A 21,884-nucleotide genomic window follows, 5' to 3' on the forward strand; every position below is an offset into this window, starting at 1 on the left:
CAGTGTCTCTACCAGCTGCCTCGGGTACAGATGTGAATGTACATACCAGCCCACTGAGCGCTCTGGGAAGCAGCTTGCTGCCCTTGAATTCTTGTGCTTTCTATGAGAGGACCTGAATCTTTTAAAGTCAAATGGCTCTTGGCAATCTGCCTTTAGAAGGGATAAGCCAGCTTGGGAATTGACGTCCAAAGCCATAAAGGACCTTTTTTGCTCTCTGGCTTCTCTTCATGCTTTGCTTTACAACAAAGCTATCTGGAAGACCAGTCTTTGCTGGTCACAGTTGTCAGAGCAGAAGATAGTAACATGGTCAATGGCAAATACGGTTTTTGGAGGACACAGTTTGGAATAATACTTGTACACCATCCTTGGGAGATGTAGCCCGTCTTGCTTTGCCATTTACTGACCTTAAAATACACTTTCTATCTTTTCTAGCAGGCTCATCTTGCATCAGAGCGTGACAGAGAGCAGTCAGATGCCTGGCAGTGTTTTTCCATTGCCTTATTCCAGAGACTGGATGAGGCACTTTCTCATGTGATGTTCACATCTGGATTTTTGACTTGACAAGTTAGTTGAAACCTTAAGGACCTCAGATTTTCAGGGACAGGAGTGTCTTACTATGTATTAAATATGTAGCCCGTCACCATGATGGGAATTATTCTGTTCCCTTCTCTCACCCCATGAGTCGTTGCATTTAGAGAAAGCTTTTTTTCCCTCTTAGATGGAACTAGTCAAAGGTAACTCACCTTGCCCCTAGTGTAAATTCTAGGCTAGAACTTTGTGGGGACAGCCTGTTTCTCTGTGATTAAGACTGAGATGTCCTCATCTTGCATTAAATGCTTCAGAGCTTCCTAACAGAAACTCCCAGAGAAGCTACAGCTGACTGTTTTTGCATATTTTTAAAGTCTTTCTTATCATTGTATTTTACCCTCTATAATATCTTCATGAGATCCTCCAGGCTGCCTGCATTGTGCTGTTGGGATCCTTTGGCATATTTAAGGTAAATTGGTGGAAGCAGATTTGGCAGAGGGAAAAGTCATGAAGGGAGGAGAAATGATTTGGAGGCCAGTGGGTATGAAATATTTACACAGCTATGAGATAATCTGAAGGAGAAACAGCATGTGCTTTCTGTGTATGTGTTTGTATTTCTGCACACACATGGCTGACATCTTTTTGTCAGACTCACAGGTATTTTTTTCTGCTGCTTCTGGCAAAGAACTACTAATAGTTTAACAGCTTATCAGCGCCTGTGCATAGAAACAAAGGTTGGTACTTCCTGATTTTGTGTTTTGTTTGCTTTAAATAGGAATTCCCATTCTGATTAACATGAAACCTGGAAACTGAGCTGTCAGAGCAGTCAGCTTTTTGAGATCAGTGCAGAATTCCTGACTGTGAGCAGCTTGAAGGCAGTCCAGGCACAGCTTTCCTGCTGTACAACCCCAGGGCTCTGCTCACCTCCTCAAGGAAACTTGTGAGTGCATGGCCTGGGACAGATCATTGCTGAAGCACCTTGCTGTGAAGTGGCTAGGTCGTGCTTCTCTTAATGTGCTTCTCTCCATTGGCCAGGTTTGGTGGATTTTTTTCAGTGATGACAGGCCAAATTCTACCCAGTTATATTCAGCACTTTGCTTCTCTTCCAGCATGGAGGGGATTGGGGATGTTCTTAACAGCTCCAGGTCTTGGAATCAAGTTACTCTGAAAGAAAGTCAACATTCACAGAGGTCTTTTGGTCATTCTTTTTTGTTCATGAGTTTGTAGAGAAGGGTTTGAAAACACGACAGCTGTGGCCTTGAGATCTAGAAAGCATTTGACTGAGCAGCAGTGTAATGGTGTTTAAATAGTGTTAGGATGTCTGGAAGGGCTGACATATAATTTATTTGAACATCCAGTGCTGATGGTGCAGTGGATCATGGTCCACTTCTATAAGATGCCTGATTTTTTTGCTAATTTGCATAGTACTTGTCAGATCTGGCATTATTCAATAGAAAATATCCTTCCTCTTTAAGAACATAATTGGTTTTGCCTTTTTTTTTATTATTTCTTCTCTTTGCCTTTTCCTTTCTCTTTCTCACCCTTTTTCCTGGCCTCTATGCCTACTATTTTCTTCCTCCGGCACTTCTTTCCCTGCAGTCATTCCACAGTCCCATCTCCTGAACCTCTTTCAGACCACCAAAGCACTCGACAGTTGTGCTACTACAGTGGGCACTGCCCCTTTGTCTGGGACACCCTGCTGATGGCAGGGAAGACATTTGCAGTGCCAGGTATGCTTCCCTCTGGTTTAAATTTCAGCTCCTTTTGGCCTGCTCAGGGCTTTAGGATTGTGCATCAAACATTTGTGATTCTCTCAGTTTTGGCATGCCTGAGTTTTAAAAGGGAATGGTTGTGAGTTTCCAGGTGAACTGCTGATTAAGGAAATGATTTTTAGCTTTCCTTGTGAGTCTTGGTTCTCAACACTTTTTTTCATCCCTGTAAATTACAGGTTTTTTCTGGGATGAAAAATATATATTTTCCCCTGCTACAAATAAATGGATGAGTGAGTAGTGTAGACATTTTGTTGCTGAAGCATGAGCTTGCCTGCTTGTAACATCCTCGTTGTTCTGAGAGATGAAGAAACAGAATGTTTTTTCTGAAGCACTGAAAACCACCTCTTGAATCCCCTCCAGGCTGCAAGAGACTGGATGCAAGGTGTTTGTACAAATGGCTCTTTTGTACTATCTTCAGAAATATTGAGGCTTGAGCCTCCCACCTCAAAAAGAAAATTGCTGTTATTGGGGGGTTTTGGTGGATTTGCCTCTCTGGGTCCCTGTGGTGGGTCAGAACTTAGCCAGTTCCCAGATGCTGCTTGTTGCTTTTATCAGTTCATGACCAGCTGGAAGAATTTCTTTTGTTAGTGCTTACTCAGGTACAAGAAGCACCTCTACTCGTGGCAGTGAGAGGGGATCCTGTCCTTACCTGCCTGGCTGTCCTGCTGCCGGCACAAGGCAGCAGAAGTGGGCATGGGGCTCCGCTGCTGACCCTGTGACCTGACAGCTTGTGTCTCAGTCTGTGACCTGTGGTGACTGGACACGTGTTTTCTCCTGCAACCTGCACAGGAACCTGTGGCAGAGGAGTAGGACCATGTTGAACAGCTGAAGCTGTTTGCTTCAAAGCCCCTGCATCAGAGCTCGTGGATAACCCCGTTCAGGATTTACCAGGCTTGCCCTGATGACCTGCTTTCTGGTGAATGGTGTAAAAAACAGTCAGCCCCAAGCTCTTCTACATGCCTGCGCTCAGCAGCCCATCCTGAGGGACTCAGCACATGGAGCTGCTCTACATCATACTAGTATTTTGGTACTATTTAATACCAAAAGCTTCTCAACTGCCCTAAACCACATCAGTGGAAAAGTCCAGGTATTTTTGCCCTTTAACATAGACTTTGAAAAACAGTTGCACAAAACTGTATTGGTGCTCTGTTTCACTTGATGCCACAGAAATTAGAGGATGGGGAAGTGCAAAATGATGCCATCGTCAGGATTAACTGTGCCTCGTTGGAGGTGCTAGATCCATGGTGCAAGTCTGCTGTGCCACTGCCTGTGTAACCAGGTTGTGCAGCTGAGACCAGTTAGAGGTGTGCGTTTTCCATGTGCTCTTTCATGGATGCTGCAGTCAAGATTTTGATGTGTTTCCTTTTTTTTTTTTTTTCTGCAAATAAGCCATCTTGCTTGGTTTGTGGAGTCAGGGGGCTTTGCCAGTGGAGCCTGTGTGCTCTGGGAGTAGCTGTCTCCTGTTCACACTACAAGAGCAAACTCAGACCAGAGCAGAGCCCAGCTCTCAGTTAGCGCTTCCCAGAACATGTTGGCTGCTTCTGCTGTGGCCCTTTTCAGTCTTTCTAAGCAGGACAAATGCCAGTGTTCTCCTCTCATGTCAGTATTTCAGCAGGGGCTTTCCAAAGTGCTCTCTGGGCAGAGGTGAAGGAAAATGTTTATCTATAAAGGAGATTACTTAAGTGAAATGTGAAAATAGTCTGCTTGGAAAATAGTGGAGAGAAGCTCAGAAGAAAGAGGCCTAGCCTGCTAGTTAGCTAAGCATGTGCTCCCATGATACAGCTGGGTAGGGCTCCCATTCAGACTGGCCCTGGATCCATCTCTGACCTGAACAGTCATGGTAATTTTTTAATGAGCTAAGAGCAGCCACAATATACTGCAGCTTCCTGCTGCTCCACGTTGGTTTGGGGGACGGGTGGGATCTCATTCTCACAACATTGAAAGTATAGATCAAAACCCTGACTCGCTAAAAAGGAATTTTTTTTTTTTTCTGCTTTTTACATCATCTGGCTGGGGCTACAGTGACGAAGCAGTGCACAAATGAGCTGGTGCAGCTGTCAAAATCTGTCTTTTATTCCCTTTCCAGTGGAGTATTGTGTTGGCCCACAAAAAAGTCTGGCAGGCAGCAGGGCGGGCAGTGTGTTGACAGCTGACCGAGCTGCCTTGCCCGTTCTCTGTGGATAGCTGATGTACTTACAGAGTGGGCAGCTCCTGACCGCTGCAGTTCACAGGCTGGTAAACCCAGCATGATTTCAGATTTGCTTTCAAATGCTGGACTGGAACCTGCAGCATTTAGGAGCCACTTCATTTTCCCCATCAGTACTGGCATGTTGAGGTCTGCTTGGAGAAGCCCTCGTTTCCCCTCCTAGTGCAGAGATGTTGGTCTTGGGTTGCCAGATCTGCCACCTCTGATCTCACCCTTAAAGAAAAACCCCAGTCCTGTGCATCATTAATCACTTGGGAGACTATGATGCTGTGAATTTCCCTCTCTTTGGTACAAGAGCTTTAAGTCTGGACTAGCTTTCCATGGGATGAAGCTCTCCAGGAGTAGCAACAGGACTGGTTGTAACTTCATTTTTGGCTGAATTTTTAACCCTGGTGTGTCTGTTTCTTTGCGCAGTGCTGCATGCTTGTGAAATAGAACAGCTGGCAATAATTGGTGATTCTGTGATGTGGGGTAGAGCCCATGAGCTGCAGACTTTCTTCTTCAGGCTCAGCTGCACACTATGGGAGTAGTCAGCAGGGAAAGACACATTATTATACCTTGAAGCACACTGAATTTTGAACTTCTAGATGTTTTACAGTCGTGCCAGTGCAGCATTCTGCAAGGGAGGATGAGGAGCTGAAAGGAAGGATATCTGATAGGCAGCATTTGAATTTTGTTCATTAAAAAAATCAGGTCTGCAGGTACCCATGTGTAAAATGAGGGTCAACAGCTTTCCCAAATAAAGCATTGGGATAAACATTTGACTGCTTTTGGCTGCAGCACTGAGCTCTTCTTCCCAAGCCCTTGAACTGGCAGCAGTTGCAGACTTCAGGTGAGCACAGACACTGCAAAAGCACTTCTTCAGTGTAGTTAAGCTACATGTGCCTCTCAGATGGAGAAAATGTTTTTGCCTTTTTACAAACAGGTACCCATGGGCTGCCCTCCCTCCAGCCTCAGCCAGCCAGAGACCTCTCTGCTGACTCTCCTCTCCTCTTCCCTGCAGTTCTTCACAGAGTACGGTCCTGATTACGTGCTGGAGATCACACCAAGCTGCAGACCAGACCGCAATGAGCCACAGAGAATTCAGGAAATTCTTAACTCTATCAAAGGTGAGTTGTCCAAGCCAACGCTCTTGCCTCGGGCTTACAGTCTCTAGAGAGGACTTCAGGAAAGCTCTTCGGAGTCATTCTCAGTGGCTGGAAATATGAACCACTTTCACTTGACTGCTCATCATGTACAGTGTCTTCTGTCTCCTGCTTCACTTGGGATTTTCGGTGATAGCACATCAGCTCAGAGCTGTGGTCCCTGTTAGTGAAAGTTGCCATTCCCTTTCCTTGGGCTGGGCAGAGGAGCATGGGACCTTGTCCTTATTAGAATCGTAGAACAGCCCAGGTTGTAAGGGACTTAGAGATCATCTGGTCCAAGCTTTCACAGGAAGGGGAGCCTAGATGAGATTATCTAGCATCCTGTCCAGTCACATCTTGAAAACCTTTAGCAATGGGGATTCTACCACGTACCTGGGGAGGTTGTTCCCAGTGATTGACTGATCTCACTGTAAAAAATTTCTCATAACAAGATGAAACCTCTCCTGGTGCAGCTCATACCTGTTGCCCCTTGTCTTCTCCATGTGGCTCCTTGTGAAGAGAGAGCCTCTGTGCTATCTGTAGCTGCCCTTCAAGTACTGGAATACTGTGACGAGGTCCCCCTGAGCCTTCTCTTCTCCATGGAGAAGAGACCCACTCCATCAGCTTTTCCTGAGAGGGCAAGTTCTTCAGCCCTTTGATCATTTTCATGGCCCTCCTTTGGATCCTGCACAGTCTGTCCATGTCTTTTTTTTTTTGGTTTTTGGGGACCAGAACTGGACACAGTACTCCAGGTTCAGCTGACAAAGTGCTCAGTAGAGTGGGATGATCCTGTCTCTCTCCCTGCTAGTAATGCCCCTGCAGATGCTGCCCAAGATCCTATTTTCCGTCGTTGCTGCAGCAGTGCACTGCTGGATCATGTTCAGCTTGCTGTCCACCGGGCCCCCCAGGTCCCTTTTGGCGAGACTGCTCCCCGGCAGCCTGAACTGGGCTCTTTGGTCCCAGGTGCAGGACCTTGCCCTTGTCGTTGTTAAACTTTATACTATTCTTGTTAGCCCACTCTTCTGGCTTGTCCAGGTCTCTCTAAGATGGTTCTCCCTTCTGATGTGTCCACCTCAGCACCCAGTTTGGTGTCATCAGCAAACTTGGGGAGGTTGCTTTCAATCCCGTTATCCGGATTGTTTATGCAGGTATTGAATAGTGTGAGTCCCAGTATCAATCCCAGGGGGACTCACTTGTGACAGGCTGCCAGTCTGAGTAAAAACCATTGGTCAGCACCTGTGTGGTGTCTGTGAGCCAATTCCCTCCCTACGCACTTTTTAGACCACCCATCCAATTTGCATCTTGCCAATTTGTCTGGGAGGAGGCTTGGGAAACAGTGTCAAATGCTTTGCTTGAAATCCAGGTAAACAACATCCACTGCTGTCCCTGTGTTGACAGAAGATGTTATTTTGTTGTAGAAGATGACCAGATCAGCCTGGCATGATGGCATGATTTGCTCTTGGTAAATCCATGCTGGCTTTTCCCAGTCACCTTCTTCATTTGATTTGTAATAGTTTCTAGGAGGACTTGTTCCATGACTTCCCCAAGGATTGAGATAAAACTGATGTGCCTGTAGTTTTCTGGGTCCTCTTTTGGGCCCTCTCTGTAGATGGATGTGATAGTTGCCCTCTTTCAGAAATCAGGGATATTCCCTGATCTCCATGATTTTTCAAATATTATAGACAGTGGCCTTGCAACAACATCAGCCACTTCTCTGAACATAGATTTCTGTGGGCTGAACCTTTGCGAGACGTCACAGACCACCCATCCCTGCTGGTGGATGGGCACATGAGTTGTCATAGGTACGTGTTCCTGTGATCTGGGGTCCAACCTATGCCAGTAAAGACAGAGGTGGGGAAGGTATTGAGAACCTCTGCCTTGTCAGTATTCTTAACAATTGTTTTCCCTGCCCTTGTTAGCAACGGGCCTCTTTGGGCTTCTGCTTATGCTCACATATCTGAAGAACCAATTCTTCTTGTGTTAACTTCATAATGTTTAATAAAAATGTCACTGAATGCAAGGGTGGTTACTAAAGTCAGGAGGGTATGTAGCTTGTTACGGGAAGGTAGGCACAGTAGGTGTATCTGTAAATGTACAGTAAATATGTCTAGAAATCTGCATTTCTAAGAGAAGCATGGCAGTTTATTTTATATATACTTTTCCTGGTATCTTTACTCAGCTTCTTGAATTTGGTGGTTTTGGGGCTTCCCAAGCCAGGCATTGTTGCTGGATGCACATTAGAGATCCACCAAGGAACCTGTCCTCCATTAATTCTGTTCCCTCTCCAGTCTTATTTAGACTATGAGTGTCATGGTTCGCGTGTGGAAAACTTTCTTTTCTGTAAAACTCGGTGTTGGGTAATTTCACTGAGTGCCAGCTTGTTCTTGTAAATGAGAAACAGCGAGTAACTAGTTCCTATTCACCTTCCCAATGTCAGTCTGTGATTTCAGAAACCTGTCTTGCACTTCCATCACCATCTCTTTTCCAAGCTAAAGAGCCTTAGTCTGCTTCATCTCTGTAAGCAACTCTTCATCTGGGCCCAGCAGCAGTTTTATAAACTCTCAGAACTTGCTACAGTTCTCAAAGTTGAAATAAGAAAGATGTCCCAGGTCCTTTTAGGAGAAAAATAGGAGTTTCTAGTTCATTAGCTATGTACTCTGGCACTTGAAAAATAAAAACAGCATTACACCAAGAACTGAGACTCCTGAGGCAAAGTTGGAAATGTATCAAGTCTGAGTACCACTGAGACTTTCATATCCACTGACTTTGAAAAAGGAAGCAAAGAGCAAAGGATTTTTAAAAATCAGTTAGTCAGCTGGATTGTTACAGGGGACCTATTTTCAGCATCTCACACAGAGATCACACGAGATGGTGGAGCAGGTTGGTATGGCAGCAGTGCCTGGCAAACACCTCTTGGTACAAAGCAGTGGGCACACATCTGCACTGGGCATTGAGAAAAGATTGCAGGTCCACTGTCTTGGTAGGGCTGAAAGCAATTTGTTAGAAAGGGACTCCTGCAAAGTCAAGAGGATATTGCTGCCAGCTCAGCAGAGCATTGTCCTGGGGATGGCCACTGCTGTGGAAATCCACTGTGCAGGGGACAAGGAATTGCTGATAGGCTTTGAACAACTTCATCTAGTGAAAGATGTCCCTGCCCATGGCAGGAAGGTTGGACTTAGATGGTCTTCAAAGGTACCTCCCAACCCAAACCCTTCTGTGATTCTGTAGTTCATTGGATGAGATGAAACGCTTGCTGGATGTGGTTGTGGATGTCATCAGCCTCAGACACATGTGCCCACACAGAGGCTTCCTACAGAGGAGGGCAGCGACTTACACTAGACAGAAAGAGCCGAAGGAGGTGTGAGCCCAGGTCCCAGCCTGAGTGCAGGGAAGGTTCCATGGCTGGGATTACCCTGTCAATAAGAGAAATCTCTTGGTGGACTGCCTGGAGCTGGGAGTTAACATTTGGATGCAGGAGGACCTGGAGGCTCTATAGGGCTGAATAAGAAGCAGATGCTTCCAGGGGGATATGTTCCAGCTGCTAGATGCATGGTTTTCATTCCCTTTTGTACCACAGTGTCTGAGTTCAGGAGAGGGGAGCTCACATATTTAGCCCTTCCCTGCACCATGGCTAGCTTTTTGGTTCCCCAGCCTCTCCAGTCCCCAGCCCAGTTTTGACTCCTAGAAATGCTTCCCAGTTACTGACAGTCCCGTTACCACAGCTTGGTGAGCTACCACTTCCCACGCATACACACATCACCCGTTACAAGCCTGACATAGATTATTTTACTTTCCTCTGCCTCTTTGTTTTAAATCACCATTTGTTTCATCAAAGTCCAAGTCCTGCATGTTTCTGCCTTAAGCTCATGTCCTCCTCCTGCGTGCAAGCTTGGTTGGAGTTTGTCAGTTAGAGAGTGGACTCTGCAATGCAAAAATAGCCCTGGCACAAGTCTTTTTTCTGAGATAGTGCTTTGCCCTGGAGCAGAGTCCTGATCCTTTGCTCCCAGGAGAGCATGGGTGCTCCAACTCAATGGAAGCAACTCAGCAAACAGGAATGTCTTCTAGTGCTTAGAGATGAATAAGGCAAGGGGTTAGACTCCGTGCTTACTGAAGTGGGCTCGTAACATGGCACCCTACCTGCATCACGTTCAGGCAGTTATCCCCAAGCCTGTGTGAGGAACTGCTGCCTGGGAGGAGGTGCAAACCTGCAGAACGGTCTGTGCCCATCCTTTAGAGAGGGATGACTTCAGTGGGGATCTGTTGAAATGCTTCTTTGGGAACATTTGATCCACCGCCTGATCGCAACTGCTGCGCTTTGTTACATACAGCTCCCCTACTCCTTTTCTCTGCTACACATGATGATTTTTGTTCCTGCCTTTGTCACGTTGCAAAAGACTAGTCCTTCTCTTTACTGTTGTCTACCAAAGTGCTACCTGAGGCATGAGGCGGTTATAAACCCTGATCCCTACTGGTTCTTGACTTATGGGCTCCCAGGGCAATTGTAGCTTAACTAGAACCCCTCTCTTCCGCTGTCAGACCCCACCAGACTGTCTCAGGAGCAGGAAGGCTTGGAAATTCATGCCCTTCCCAGTGTCCCTTCTTCAACATCAGACCTGGGAGAAGGACCAGGGCCCCCAAGTACTGGGAGCAGGGAGGGGAGAGGAGCAGGGCTCTGTGGGTTGTGGTCTGCTTGGATGACTCCTCTTGCACCCATGAGTGACACTTCCAGCTCAGCTCACAGCCACTTCTCCTGGGAACTGAGCGCATTTGTTGAGGAGCTGCTATGCCATGGCCACTGCAAGGGCCAGATCTGATGGGAATGTGTGTCTTGTGTCTAGGAAGGCTTCTGTGCTTATGGAAGGAAATGGATTTAGTAGCTATGGATTTGTAGGGGAGGGAGGCAGACAGGTGGATCCCAGACATCTTTGTCTTCCCTGATAGTACCTCTCAAAGGAGCCAGCTGTGTGCTTGGGGACCAGCTGGCATGAGCATGATCAGTGCTCCAGACAGGCTGCTTGTCTGCTTGGGAAGGGGTTTGAGACCCCTCGTTTGGTCAGCCCTGCGCTCAGTGCTCGCCTAGGCCATGCTGCATCTGTCTTCCCCTGTGGTGGCCGGGATGCCTCCCATGGAGATCCAGACCTGTGGGTGAGCACCCAAATGCTTCCCAGCCAGCGTCACATGCAGGAAGCTCAGGCACTGAATAGTGGAATTCCCTATGTCATGCCACCTGCTGAGAGGAAAACTCATGCCTAGGGGAGAGAGGAGAAACCCTATTGCTCCCTTCCCAGCCACCACAGAGAGGCTGGTCCAAGAGCCCAGTGCTTTCCAGGACTGATTTACCCTGCAGTGAGTTTTGCACTGAGCTTTGCAGTGGCAGTGCCAGAGGCAGCAGGAACATGTGGGGCAAGGAGGGTCCATCCTCCTCGGTAGTGACACAGTGATCGATGGAGCAAGGTGGAACTGCAGCCCCTACCCCAGGCTGTGCAAGGGAATGTGGCACTGCCAGCACTGGGGAACAGGCCTGCTGGGCATGGGGCAGGGTGATGGACAGACTGACAGCAGCAGAGCCATGGCTTCTGCTCTTAACTTTTGACTCCCAGTGTTGCTTTGCTGCCTGCTTGGCTGTGCTGGCAGCTGCTGGGCTTTCCATCCCCTCTTGCTCCAGCAACAGTGACCCCAGCTGCCATGCGGAGCAGCTAGTGTGAGTGCGGAGCATCCGGTCCCCCAGCACACAGGGAAAGTCTTTATCATCTGCCTGGGATGTGAACCACCACGTCTAAAGGGAAATTGTGGGTGGGGAGGCAGCAGGGAGAGGACAGGAACTGCCAACCCAGCCTGCAGGCTCTCTTTAGCACGCTTAGCTGCTCCAGAATTGAGGGTCAGGTGCCAAGTGCTTTGCCCGGGGTCCTGCAAAACCCCAGCTACTCTTTTTTATATTTCAGGCCTAACGAGAGACCCTGGTCTGCCTTTGGCAGGAGTGTGTGTAGCATCCCTGGGCTGGTTCCTGTGGCATTGATATCCCTCCATTAGCCCTTGGGGCAGAGCCAGGGCCGCCTCACACTTCTCAGAGCTGCATAAAGGGCTGGGGCTTGCCTGAGAGCAAAGGAAGATGCTTCCCCACCTGATCTCCATGCATTTCCTCAGGAGCTGGGTCAATCCTCTAGCCAGGCAGGAGGCTGAAAGCTGTTGGAGTCCAGGGCAGGCAGCTGGGTGAGCCCTGCCAGCTCCTGCCAGCCTTGTTCGATGCTCTTGCCCATCTATCTTGTCCCTGTCCCCAGGAGGAGCTGGGGGCAGCAAGACAGAGCTCAGCAGCCCTTTTCACTCTCTGTCTGTGTTGTGATGTGTTGGTGTTAGAAGCAGAGTAGGAGTGGGTGGGTGGGAGATGTGACAGCTGTGGATGGCCTGGGGTGTTTGTTCCCAAGCATAGGCCAGTCCTAGGGAATCGGCTTCTCTCCTGACCTGTCCGGGATGGGAGGAGGAACAGCATCGCTCCGGAGCTGGGAGGGAGGGATCTATGCTGCGCACTCCTGGCAGCACATCCAGCCTGGAGGAAGGACGAGGCAACAGGAAGTGAGCGAGTGCTCCTCTGCTGCTGGCCCATGAGTCCCAAACCAGCGATCACCCTGCAGGAGAGACTCATACGGAAGCGGTGGCAGGGCCTCCCTTTGGTGGTTCCCGAAGTCTGGCTCAGAGGAGGGCAGCAAGGGACCGGCGGGGATTCCTGTATCGCTGCCCAGTCCATCAGGTGTCACCCCTGCCCCTTGCCAGGCTGCTCTGTCAGGCTGAAATATCAGTGGAAATACCTTTTCTGCCTTCTTTTATTTGCAGGGAATCTGAAGCATGTTGTTTAGCGGAGAAGGAAGGCTCAGGTTTCCGCAAGAGCATTTCCCATGGGGAAGACGGCGTGTTTATGTGAGCAGCTGGTGAAATTTGTAGCTGTGGGGGAAATTTGGAAGAAATTACTGTTGGTTGGTTGATTTTTTTTCTCTTTAAAGAAGAAAAGCTGCTGCACACCATGAGCACCATGGCTCTCCCCAGGCAGGAGTGTGGGCCCTCCAGCCACAGCCTTCCAGTGCTGGCAGAGCCTTCCTTGCTCCTTTCCGTTTCCTTTTTTAACACCACAGAGTTTATTCTCACAACCGGTTTTAAATGTTTTTTAAGAGAGGGGCTGCTCAGAGCTGTGGACCCTCCCCAGCTGGAACCCAGTGCCACATTGCCTTCCTGGCAGGAGCATGGCCTCTGAGCTGCCCACCCGGGGAGCGGTGCCAAGGGCCAGCTGGGGCCTGGGGCACAGGCTGTGCCTCTTTCCCACAGAAAGGCACAGCCATTGTGTTTTTAACTTGGAATTTTTTTAAAATAAAGAATTTGAAATACTCCTCCAGCCCCTTCCTTGCTTCCTGCGCCCATCCTGCCTAGCCAGTGCTCTTTTCCACGCACTTCACGTGTTCAGCGGAGGTCCAGCCAGCGCTGAAAAGCAGAGATCTGCAGTTGTGTTTGCAACGGTCCTTTCCAGCGCCCCTAAGGCAGCACAGACACTACCCCCCTCCCCTGGGGTGATGGGTGGGCTCCTGAAATCCTGTGTGGAGGGGACAGACCCTGGGGATGCTCTCCAGTGTCCAGGGAGGTGCAGGGCAGGGTGCAGCTCCTCCAGTGCCCCATGAGAGCTCCCACTCAGCATCTCAGCGAGGAGGCAGGTACACAGATACCAGGGGCAGATCCCTCCTGGTGCCCCAGGCCATGGAGTCCGGCCTCTGCTGCCCTTGTCCCCTCCTTCACCTGGCCCACGGAGCTTTCATTTGTGCTGTTTCTTTTTAAAGAGGTCCAGTCGCCGTGGGAAAGCATATTTCCTGTTGCTTTAATTAGATTACGCTGGAATAAATAGCAAGACGAGGGGACTCCCAGCCTGGCCTGGCTTTGTTTTGATTTCTTGTTTTTCACTGCCGATCCAAACAACAGGAAATTCAGCATGGAGGGAGTTCAGCTGGATGTGGCTCCCATGTCCCTGCAGAGCGACTCCTGACCCCCTCCCTGCTTCCCCCCCCGTGTGCCCCCAGCGCCTGCTGCGGTGGGGTGGGGGGAGACGGACCTTGTGTGGTGACCGTGGGCTGGAGGCTGCTTCTGCCACCGGTGCGAGCAGAGATGTCACCCCTGGGGGTGGTTTAGCCCGGAGAAAAGAGAGGTGTGAGAGGGCAGAGGAGCCGGCTGGCTGCCCCCTCCAACCCACCTCGAGGCCCCACGTGTGCTGACCCTGCAGCAGGCACTGCTGGCCCTACGAGCTGCTGCAGGAACACCACCGAGAGAACAAATACACAATAGGAAACCCCCCGGGCGTCAAACATTGTGGCACTAAAAGGGGTTTAGGTGAGGTGCAGGGAGGGCTGTGCCCGGGGATGGGATGGCAGGTTGCCCTCCACAGACAGCTGGGGAAACTGGAGCACGGGGTAAAGCGCCCCCTCCGCCATCTCCATCCACATCCCTGAATGCGGAGAGACAACTGGAGCTCGGCTCGGTGCAAAGCAAGAAAAGTGCAAAAGGTGTGATAAAGGCTCAGGGGGTACCCCCAGTGCCCCCCCAACCAACCCTCTCACACCCAAATCCCCCTCCAGCCCGCTGAGAGCACCAGCCCACATCACCTGCACCAGCCCCCTTCTTGCCCCCCCCCCCCCCCCCCCCCCGGATAGGTGTTACAAGTGTGTCCCAGCCTGGACAGGGGAAACATGGGGGGTCCCACCCAAGAGGCAGGGGAAACATGGCGGGGGGGGAGGTACCTGGATGGGGTGACTTGGCGGGTCCCAGCCTGAACGGGGAGGACCTGGAGGGACCCAGCCTGGAAGGGGGGGGCACGGGTGTCCGGCCGGGGAGGGCAAGCAGTACCGGCACCGCCCCCGAGGGCCGGCCCGCCCCGTCCCAGCCCGCCCCGTCCGCTCGCCGGCCCCGCTCCGCTTCGCCTTTCCCCGCGGCCCGGCCGTACCGGGGCCGCTATAAATCCGGCGGCTGCGGCGGCTGCCCGGGCCGTGCGGGGAGCGGAGCCGAGCGGGGAGCGGGGCCGCCCAGGTAAGCGCAGGAGGAGCCGGGGCGCCGCTTCCCGCCCCGCTCCGGCCTCCCCCCGCCCCCTCGGTGGGCGACCCCGCCGGACCCCTCCGCCCGGGGGGTTGGGAGGGGAGGGGGGGCGCGGACAGCCCGCGCCCCGCTGAGCGCCGCCGTGTCCCCCGCAGATGAGCTCCCGCCGGTTCCCCGCCCGGGGCACGAAGGACCGCGAGGTGGCGGCGACCCTGCGCTACCCCACCGGGGCCGGGGAGCTGCCGGGCGCCGCGGGGGAGGCTCCGCCGGCTCCCGCCGTGCCCTTGGCCCTGCCGGCGGGCCCCCACTTCCTGGCCAGCATGCACCTCCAGCAGCTCAACAGCCAGCACCGCGCCGCGGGGGGAGCCCGGCGCCCACAGGACCCCGGCTCGCCGCCGCGCTGGGCCCTGGGGACGCAGCCGCGGGGCGCGGGGAGCCGCCCCCCCCCGCCCGCCGCTCCCGGCGTCATCGACTCGGACCCGGTGGACGAGGAGGTGCTCAGGGCGCTGGTGCTGGAGCTGGGCCTCGACAGAGCGGACGAGCTGCCGGAGCTCTGGCTCGGCCACCACGAGTTCGACTTCCCCGCGGACCTGCCGGCCGGCTGCTGAGGCTGGAGGGCGGGGGGGGGGCGGCGGCTCCCGCCTCGCCCCACCGGGGACCCGCGGGACGGTGCCACTGGGCGCGGGGAGCGCCCCGACTGCCCCACGGTGGGGGAGGGAGGGGGGGGGGCGAGGGCCGATGCTGCGAGCGGGGTTGGGGGCGCAGGGAGCGCTCGGAGCCCGGCCCGAGCGTGGGAAGGGGCCGCCCTCGGGGCTGGTGGAGGGGCGGGGCCGCGCTGCCCGCCCCCCCCGCGTAGCCGCCTCGCTGAGCCGGGCAGGCGGGGAGCTTGAGCTGCTGTCTAATAAAATCTGGAAGGAACCCCCCGGCTGTGCCCCTTTCCCTGTGCAGCTAGCTCAGCGCTGGGCTTGTGGGGAGAGCAAGGGGGTCCATCTCCGCGGGGGACCCCGTGGGAAGCGGCCCGGGGTGGGAGGAGGAGGGTCTGTCTGCTCCCCACAGCGCCCGTCCTCCTCCCGGCGTTATGGGGGTGCCAGGGGCGCCGTCTGCGCGGTGTCACCCCCGCGGATGTGATCTCTGTCCCGTCTGCGCCCCGCTGCGGGAACGACGTTGCGGGGACCCCCCGGGGACCGCCTGGTGCGCGGCCGCTCCACTCGGCTACCTGGCGGGGCGCGGGGGTGCCCCGGTACCCCGGGGGAACACACCAGCCTCCCCGGGGAGCCTAGCCGGGGACCGCTGGCTCCCGAGCTGTCTTGGGGAGCGGGCGCTCAGGCCTGGAGCCGGCGTCGGGGGGCTGCGTCGGATCCAGGCTCCACCTCGGGAGGGGCCGTGAGCAGGAGGAGGGCAGTTGCCCGGCACGCGTGTGTGTCCCCCCCCAACCTCCCCGGCTTGGCTCCCAGGGCAGCCGGGGTACCCCGCAATCTCGCTTCGGGGGGTGGTGGGGACGTGCCACTGCCGACACCCTCCCATCCTTTCCCAGACCTCAGGGGCACAACGTTGGGAGCTCTGCCCCAGCACCGGCGACCTCCCCACGACCCCACCCCGTGCCCCCTCGTCACGGACACAGCTGCCTGCTGCCACAGCGGGCGGCCCCGTCGAGGCCGCTTAAAGCGGGGAGGGGACGGGGACACCCCGCCTCGCTGGTGGGGGCTGCCCAGACATCCCCCTTGCTCCTTTCCCCTCCCGTGGGCAGCACCGAGCCTGTCCCGCGTGGGGGGGCACCCACACCCCCCCACAGCTCTGGCACCGGGCGGCGCTAAGACCTCCGAGCCGACAGGGGGCGCCCCGCGGCGCGGCCGCCGCTCCGCCCGGATATCCGCGGCAGCCCGGAAGCGGCGGCCCTTTCCCGGTGCAGCGCAGCCATGGTGAGGGCGAGGCGCGGCCTCTGCCCGCCGCTATCCGCCGCCATCCGCCGCCCGCCGCGGGCTCCTGCCACCCCCGACGCGCCGAGGGGTGTGGGGGGGACCCCGCCGCCAGGGCCGGGGGGAGGCGGGAGCCCGGGGTGGGGGGCCGGGCCGGGCCTGGCGGCGGCCGGTAGCTCACCCTGTCCCGTCCCGTCCCGTAGGCCCGCGGCCCCAAGAAGCACCTGAAGCGTGTGGCTGCGCCCAAGCACTGGATGCTGGACAAGCTGACGGGCGTCTTCGTGAGTGCGGGACGGGGATAGGAACGGGGACGGGCGGCTTCGCAGCCTTCCCGAGGGCGCGCTGCTCGGGCGGGGGGGCGGCGGTGAGCTGGGGCGGTGCGGGGGGGAAGGGGTTGTGCCGGCAGCTTTCGTGTTTTCCCCCCAGGTTTGCAGGGGATGGGGCGGTGGGGTGGTTGGCTGCTCTCTAACCTGCTGCTCGCTGTGGTTGTCCTTCGCTGCGTTGGGGCGGTGTTTTGTGAGTCTGGCGAGATTTGGGGGCTGAATACCGAGAAAAGTCACGGGCAGCCTGTCCCCGCCTGCTTGGCAGTTCCGCTGCGCACAGCTGGCCTCGGTGCTGTTGCGAGAGGTGTTGGGGCGGTCACGTTCTTCCCCTGAGAACAGTCGATGCTGCTGTTGTGCTTGAGGACCCAGCAGAAAGCTTCTGTTTGTAGGCACCCCGTCCATCGACAGGCCCTCACAAGCTGAGGGAGTGCCTTCCGCTCATCATCTTCCTGCGGAACAGGCTGAAGTATGCCCTGACAGGAGACGAGGTCAAGAAGATCTGCATGCAGCGGTTCATAAAGATAGATGGCAAAGTCCGCACAGACATCACCTACCCTGCAGGCTTCATGGGTGAGTGGGCAGGGCTGGGGTGGGCAGCTCTGCTACACTGGCAGATGTTCTGTGACTGATGTTTTGTTGGCACAGTTTGGGGGGAAAGATGCTTTTCTGGTGGAGCTGATGAAGAAAAGAGAAATATAAGCAGATGTTAATTAGTTTGGAGTTATGCAGTGCGATGAACACCAAAGCCTGGTATCTGTAGCCTATAACTGCCTGATTGCATATGCCTAAATTGCTGTTCAGATTTCAGCCTTTGGCAGTTTTTGCTAATTTGCACCATATCGTGGTAAAAGATGTGAGTCTGTGTCAAGAGGAAAAGAGAAGATAACAACCTCCTCGTTCATGCCTGAGGTGTTGTCAGCAGTCCCTAGTTCTTTTCAAACATGAGCTTCGTGTTGGGTAACATAGCTGATTGATAACAGCTGCTGTTTTATTTCCCTCTCTGAAATCAGATGTCATCAGCATCGAGAAGACAGGCGAGCATTTCCGCTTGGTGTACGATACCAAGGGCCGGTTTGCTGTTCACCGCATCACACCTGAAGAGGCCAAGGTGAGGGGCGTCAGCTCGGCGTAAGTGTGGGCCCGCTTGGCTTTGGTTGGGGTGTGTTTCCTCTTTGGTATCTCATGAACGGGAGCTGATGGCTCTCCTCCCTGTGAGCTGAGTCTGTGCCACTCTTGAGAAAGATCAGGGATTGCAGGGTTGGGATACAAGGCCTTTGGCAGGAGGAAATCTCTTGGTGACATGAGAGCAACTCCCGGATGACTGCAGGTGCACTGTCTGGTGCTTGAAGTGACCGCCGTTGGCACGGACTGGGTTACCTTCATGGGGAGCTGGGGGCTGCCTCTGCTGTGCTGTGGTGAGCCTCAGCGCAAGCTAATGGTGATCAGAAACGTGGCACTGCCTGTGCTATGGTGCCTTGAACTCCTTCCCAAGTTTGTTAGGGAAGTGTTTACAAAACTGGCCCTGGGTGTCCTGGAGCAACTCCCACCCATGTTTCCTAACCAAAGCATGCTGGCGTGCCTGAGCTGCGAGTCTGCGCTCTCCTTCGCCTGTCCTTCCCAAGGGCAGTCTGAGCAGGCATGCTGTGATGCTGAGGGGGAGAGCTGTCTGTGCTGTAGCAAGCCATGTGTATTTGGGGCTTCTCTGGCCCCCCATGACATGCTTCTGCCTCTGGCTACCACTCTGTGTTAACCTGTGAGTCCCAACGTGGCTCTGAAGGAGTCGGGGGTAGGGGGGTGAAAGGCAGGAGGGAAACCAGGGTGCTCTGGAGGAGGGATACAGATCTGTCCTGGATCCTGAAGGCATCCTCTGCTTCTGCTGTGTGACCACAGGTTCATGGCAAAGTGAGGAGACTGCCCTGGCATAGCTTTCCTGGGAAAATGCAGCCAGTGTTTGTGAGGAGGCTGAAGCCCAGGGTGGGCAGGTGTTCCCAAAGCAGGGCGTGTTTTCCGATGGGGCTGTAGTGTGGCCCTGTGGCAGCCCTGCGAGAGGCACCGCTGGGCAGTGAGCTGGGCAAGTCACTGCCTGGGCTCCTGTGGCAAGCCCTGGAGTGTCTGGATATTTGGCTTGGGGTCTGAGGCCTGCTGTGGCCAGCATCTCTCTGGGGGTCAAGAGCCCCTTGGCCTGTGTGCCACTCACTGCCTCAGCCTGAGCAGTGTTTGGTTTTGTTTGCAGTACAAGCTGTGCAAGGTGAGGAAGATCTTTGTGGGCACCAAAGGAATCCCTCATCTGGTCACCCATGATGCCCGCACCATCCGCTATCCGGACCCCCTCATCAAGGTGAATGATACAGTCCAGATTGACCTGGAGACAGGCAAGATCACAGACTTCATCAAGTTCGACACAGGTAGGTCTTGCATCTTCTCCACAGTGGGGAAGTTGAATACAAATGCCAGACATCTTTGCTCTAGAGGGGCAGTGATGGCAGCCTTGGGAAAGGGATTGTTTACCTGGAGCTGGAGCAGGGGTTTCTCCCACGTGCTGGCAGTGGGATGCATTTGGCATGAGGACTAGGAGTGATTCCAAGAGCAAGCAGGCAATGAGTAGAAGCAGCAAGCTGGTGGAGAGGTTGCTTGAGCCCGGCTCTTGTGGGGCCATGAGTAGAGATTCCTGGTTCTTTTCTGTGGGAGGTTTCAGTTGCAGTGCCAGGACAAGTGGTACGGGAATGCCTCTGGTGCTGGCAGCCGAGAAGGTGCTGGGGAATGTTTGTTATGGGCCTTGGGGCCAGAGAGCTGTTGGCTCCTTCAGGTGTGCCAGGGTTCTGTGGGACATAGTTGTCACCAGGTGCTCCAGTGGCCACTCTGAGGGCCATTGTGGCTCTGCCCTGGCCCTTCTCCAGTGGTGCTCCTCAAAGAGCCCAAGCACAAGGGCTTCAGCACAGCACCTGGTGACAGCTCTTGTCACACCCATCTTCCTTCACCTTCTTTCACAGGTAACCTGTGCATGGTGACCGGTGGTGCCAACTTGGGCCGTATTGGGGTGATCACCAACCGGGAGAGACACCCTGGGTCATTTGATGTTGTTCATGTGAAGGATGCCAATGGCAATAGCTTTGCCACCAGGCTCTCCAACATCTTCGTTATTGGCAAAGTAAGCCTGCGTGGGCACAAGGTGGGCGGGTTCTCTCCTTTTGGTGGGGGCTGTTGGGTGAAGCCAAGAGGTGCTGGTGTCTTCTGTAGGCAGCTGCTTTCACACACCGTGAAGCGCCAGGGCTGGCACCAGTTCTATCTCTGCTCCCTGGGGTTCTGCCTGCTCTGGGCTGACCACTCTGGGACAGGGAAGCACCTGTAAATTTAGGAATGGGGACATTTTCAAGAAGCAGTTCTGTGGTTTTTTAAACCACCTGGAAGTTGGGAGCTGAGCAGTGCTCAGTGTGCAGCTCTTGTGTAACCCCTGGGCAGCTGCTCTGACTGAGAGTGCACTCCCGCTGCAGCGCCTCTGCTGTCTCGCCATCCCCAACGGCCTCTTTTGTCCAGGTTGGAAAGGGGTGGTGCTTTGCTTTTGGCTGAAGTTCATCCTTGATGGCCGTGCCCAAAAGAGTTAGGCCTGTACACCTTTGGCACCTTCCTAAAGGGCTTCTGCTCCAATTCCACGTCTGTGTTTACATGGCCCAGTGTGGGCAGGGGTTGGCTTCTGCTGCATTTCCCCCCTGAGGGGGAGAGCTCTGCCCCTGTCCGGGTTTCTTGATGTGAGGTGGCTGCTTTTCCCTTGCTGCAGGGCAACAAGCCGTGGATCTCCCTGCCCCGTGGGAAGGGCATCCGTCTCACCATTGCTGAAGAGAGAGACAAGAGACTGGCAGCCAAGCAGAGCAGCGGGTGAACTCCAGCTCAGGCTGGCAGTGCTCCTTTCGGTATATTAATTAAACCGTTTACCAAATGGTTGTGTGACTGGCTGGAGGGAGCAACCCAGGGCTGGGAGGTGCTGTGCTGTACCAGTGCAAGGCCACGCTCTGCCCTCTGGAAGGGCCTGCTGATCTGGGGAGTCTCCTGGCAACCTGAGCAACTGCCAGAGCCCTCTTCTAGAAGGCCAGGGAGGAGTGGTGGGGCCGCCTGGGGTGGGAGCTGCAATAATGGCTGTGGCAGAAGGATGGGGATTCCTGGTGGCTCTGGACCCAGTGCTGGAGCTGAGGGAGCTCAGCCCTGGGGCTCTGGGAGCGTGCACCCAGGGTGCTGCGCAGGGGGGGACCAGGGCATGGCGGAGCAGCACGGTCTGGCCCTTGGCTGTGCTGGACCTAATGCAAAGGAAACAGTGTTTTGTTTTCCCTTTCCCACTTCAGCGCCCCTCCTTGGGCACTGAGCCTCCCATGCCATGCCCTTGTAAGCTCCTTTGGCTTTGACAGCTCCTGGTCCCTCAACATAGCTGGACGGTGGCTGCAGAGAACCTCTGCAGAACGGCACAGAGACATGAGAGCGGCTGGGCTGTGTCCCAGTAGCACATTGTGAGTCTACTTCTTGCTCTCTTACGCCTGTTCTCTGCTTCTCATTTCAAACTCCTCCCTCACTGTCCTGTAACCTGTTGCTGTTTTTTCCTTTCTCCATCTCAGTCTTGCTCCTTGTCCCTGTTTTTTAGGTTCTCCCTCTGCCCCACGGCTGGTTTTTCTTCTTTCCCTTAGTTCATTGGGCTCCCTGTCCATCTTTCTTCATTCCTTCCTCTGCTGCATTGCCTCACTTCTTTCCTTTTGCCCTCCCTCTCTGTCCATCTCACTGTCCCCATTTTTCAACTCTTCTCTATCCTGTAGCCTGCTTTTTTTTTTTTCCTCTCTCCGGATCAAGCTCCCTGCCCAGTTTTTTCCTCCCTCCCTGTAGTGCTGCCCATCCCAGGTTTTTTCTGCATCTCCATCCGGCTGTCGGTCTCTGTTCTGCTCCCTCTCCCTCCGGCTCCCTTGTCCCCATCTTTT

The 21,884-nt window shown here is 54.2% G+C and overlaps 3 protein-coding genes across 6 annotated transcripts in view; all 3 read left to right on the top strand.

The window, feature by feature from the left end:
• The window catches only part of HDAC8 (histone deacetylase 8), a 39,894-nt gene extending 26,888 nt beyond the window's left edge, over positions 1-13,006 (top strand). For all 4 annotated transcript variants that reach the window (XM_074915516.1, XM_074915517.1, XM_074915519.1 and 1 more), the window contains 2 exons: positions 5,510-5,615; positions 12,459-13,006. In XM_074915516.1, coding sequence (XP_074771617.1) covers positions 5,510-5,615; positions 12,459-12,481 — 129 coding nt within the window. In that variant the 3' untranslated portion in view covers positions 12,482-13,006. The remainder of the gene's footprint in view (positions 1-5,509; positions 5,616-12,458) is intronic.
• A 1,540-nt stretch (positions 13,007-14,546) lies between these two features.
• CITED1 (Cbp/p300 interacting transactivator with Glu/Asp rich carboxy-terminal domain 1) lies at positions 14,547-15,626 on the top strand. Its single transcript, XM_074915266.1, has 2 exons — positions 14,547-14,684; positions 14,846-15,626. The coding sequence occupies exon 2, from the start codon at positions 14,846-14,848 to the stop codon at positions 15,296-15,298; it is 453 nt and encodes a 150-aa protein (XP_074771367.1). The 5' UTR covers positions 14,547-14,684; the 3' UTR covers positions 15,299-15,626.
• Positions 15,627-16,536: 910 nt separating this feature from the next.
• On the top strand, positions 16,537-20,867 carry RPS4X (ribosomal protein S4 X-linked). The gene is made up of 7 exons (XM_074914987.1): positions 16,537-16,609; positions 16,810-16,887; positions 17,319-17,499; positions 17,940-18,037; positions 19,163-19,334; positions 19,920-20,077; positions 20,705-20,867. Exons 1-7 carry the CDS (start codon positions 16,607-16,609, stop codon positions 20,804-20,806), a joined length of 792 nt encoding a protein of 263 aa, XP_074771088.1. The 5' UTR covers positions 16,537-16,606; the 3' UTR covers positions 20,807-20,867.
• Positions 20,868-21,884: the final 1,017 nt, after the last annotated feature.

Source organism: Athene noctua, chromosome 11 (genome assembly GCF_965140245.1).
Source record: "Athene noctua chromosome 11, bAthNoc1.hap1.1, whole genome shotgun sequence".
In the NCBI taxonomy this organism is placed as follows: Eukaryota; Metazoa; Chordata; class Aves; order Strigiformes; family Strigidae; genus Athene; species Athene noctua.

Bases quoted from the DNA above. Each gene is read 5' to 3' on its own strand.
- CITED1 (XM_074915266.1), top strand. From the start codon at position 14,846: ATGAGCTCCCGCCGGTTCCCCGCCCGGGGCACGAAGGACCGCGAGGTG.
- RPS4X (XM_074914987.1), top strand. The intron at 16,888-17,318 runs GTGAGTGCGGGA...TTCTGTTTGTAG, and splicing joins ACAAGCTGACGGGCGTCTTC to GCACCCCGTCCATCGACAGG. The intron at 18,038-19,162 runs GTGAGGGGCGTC...TTTTGTTTGCAG, and splicing joins TCACACCTGAAGAGGCCAAG to TACAAGCTGTGCAAGGTGAG.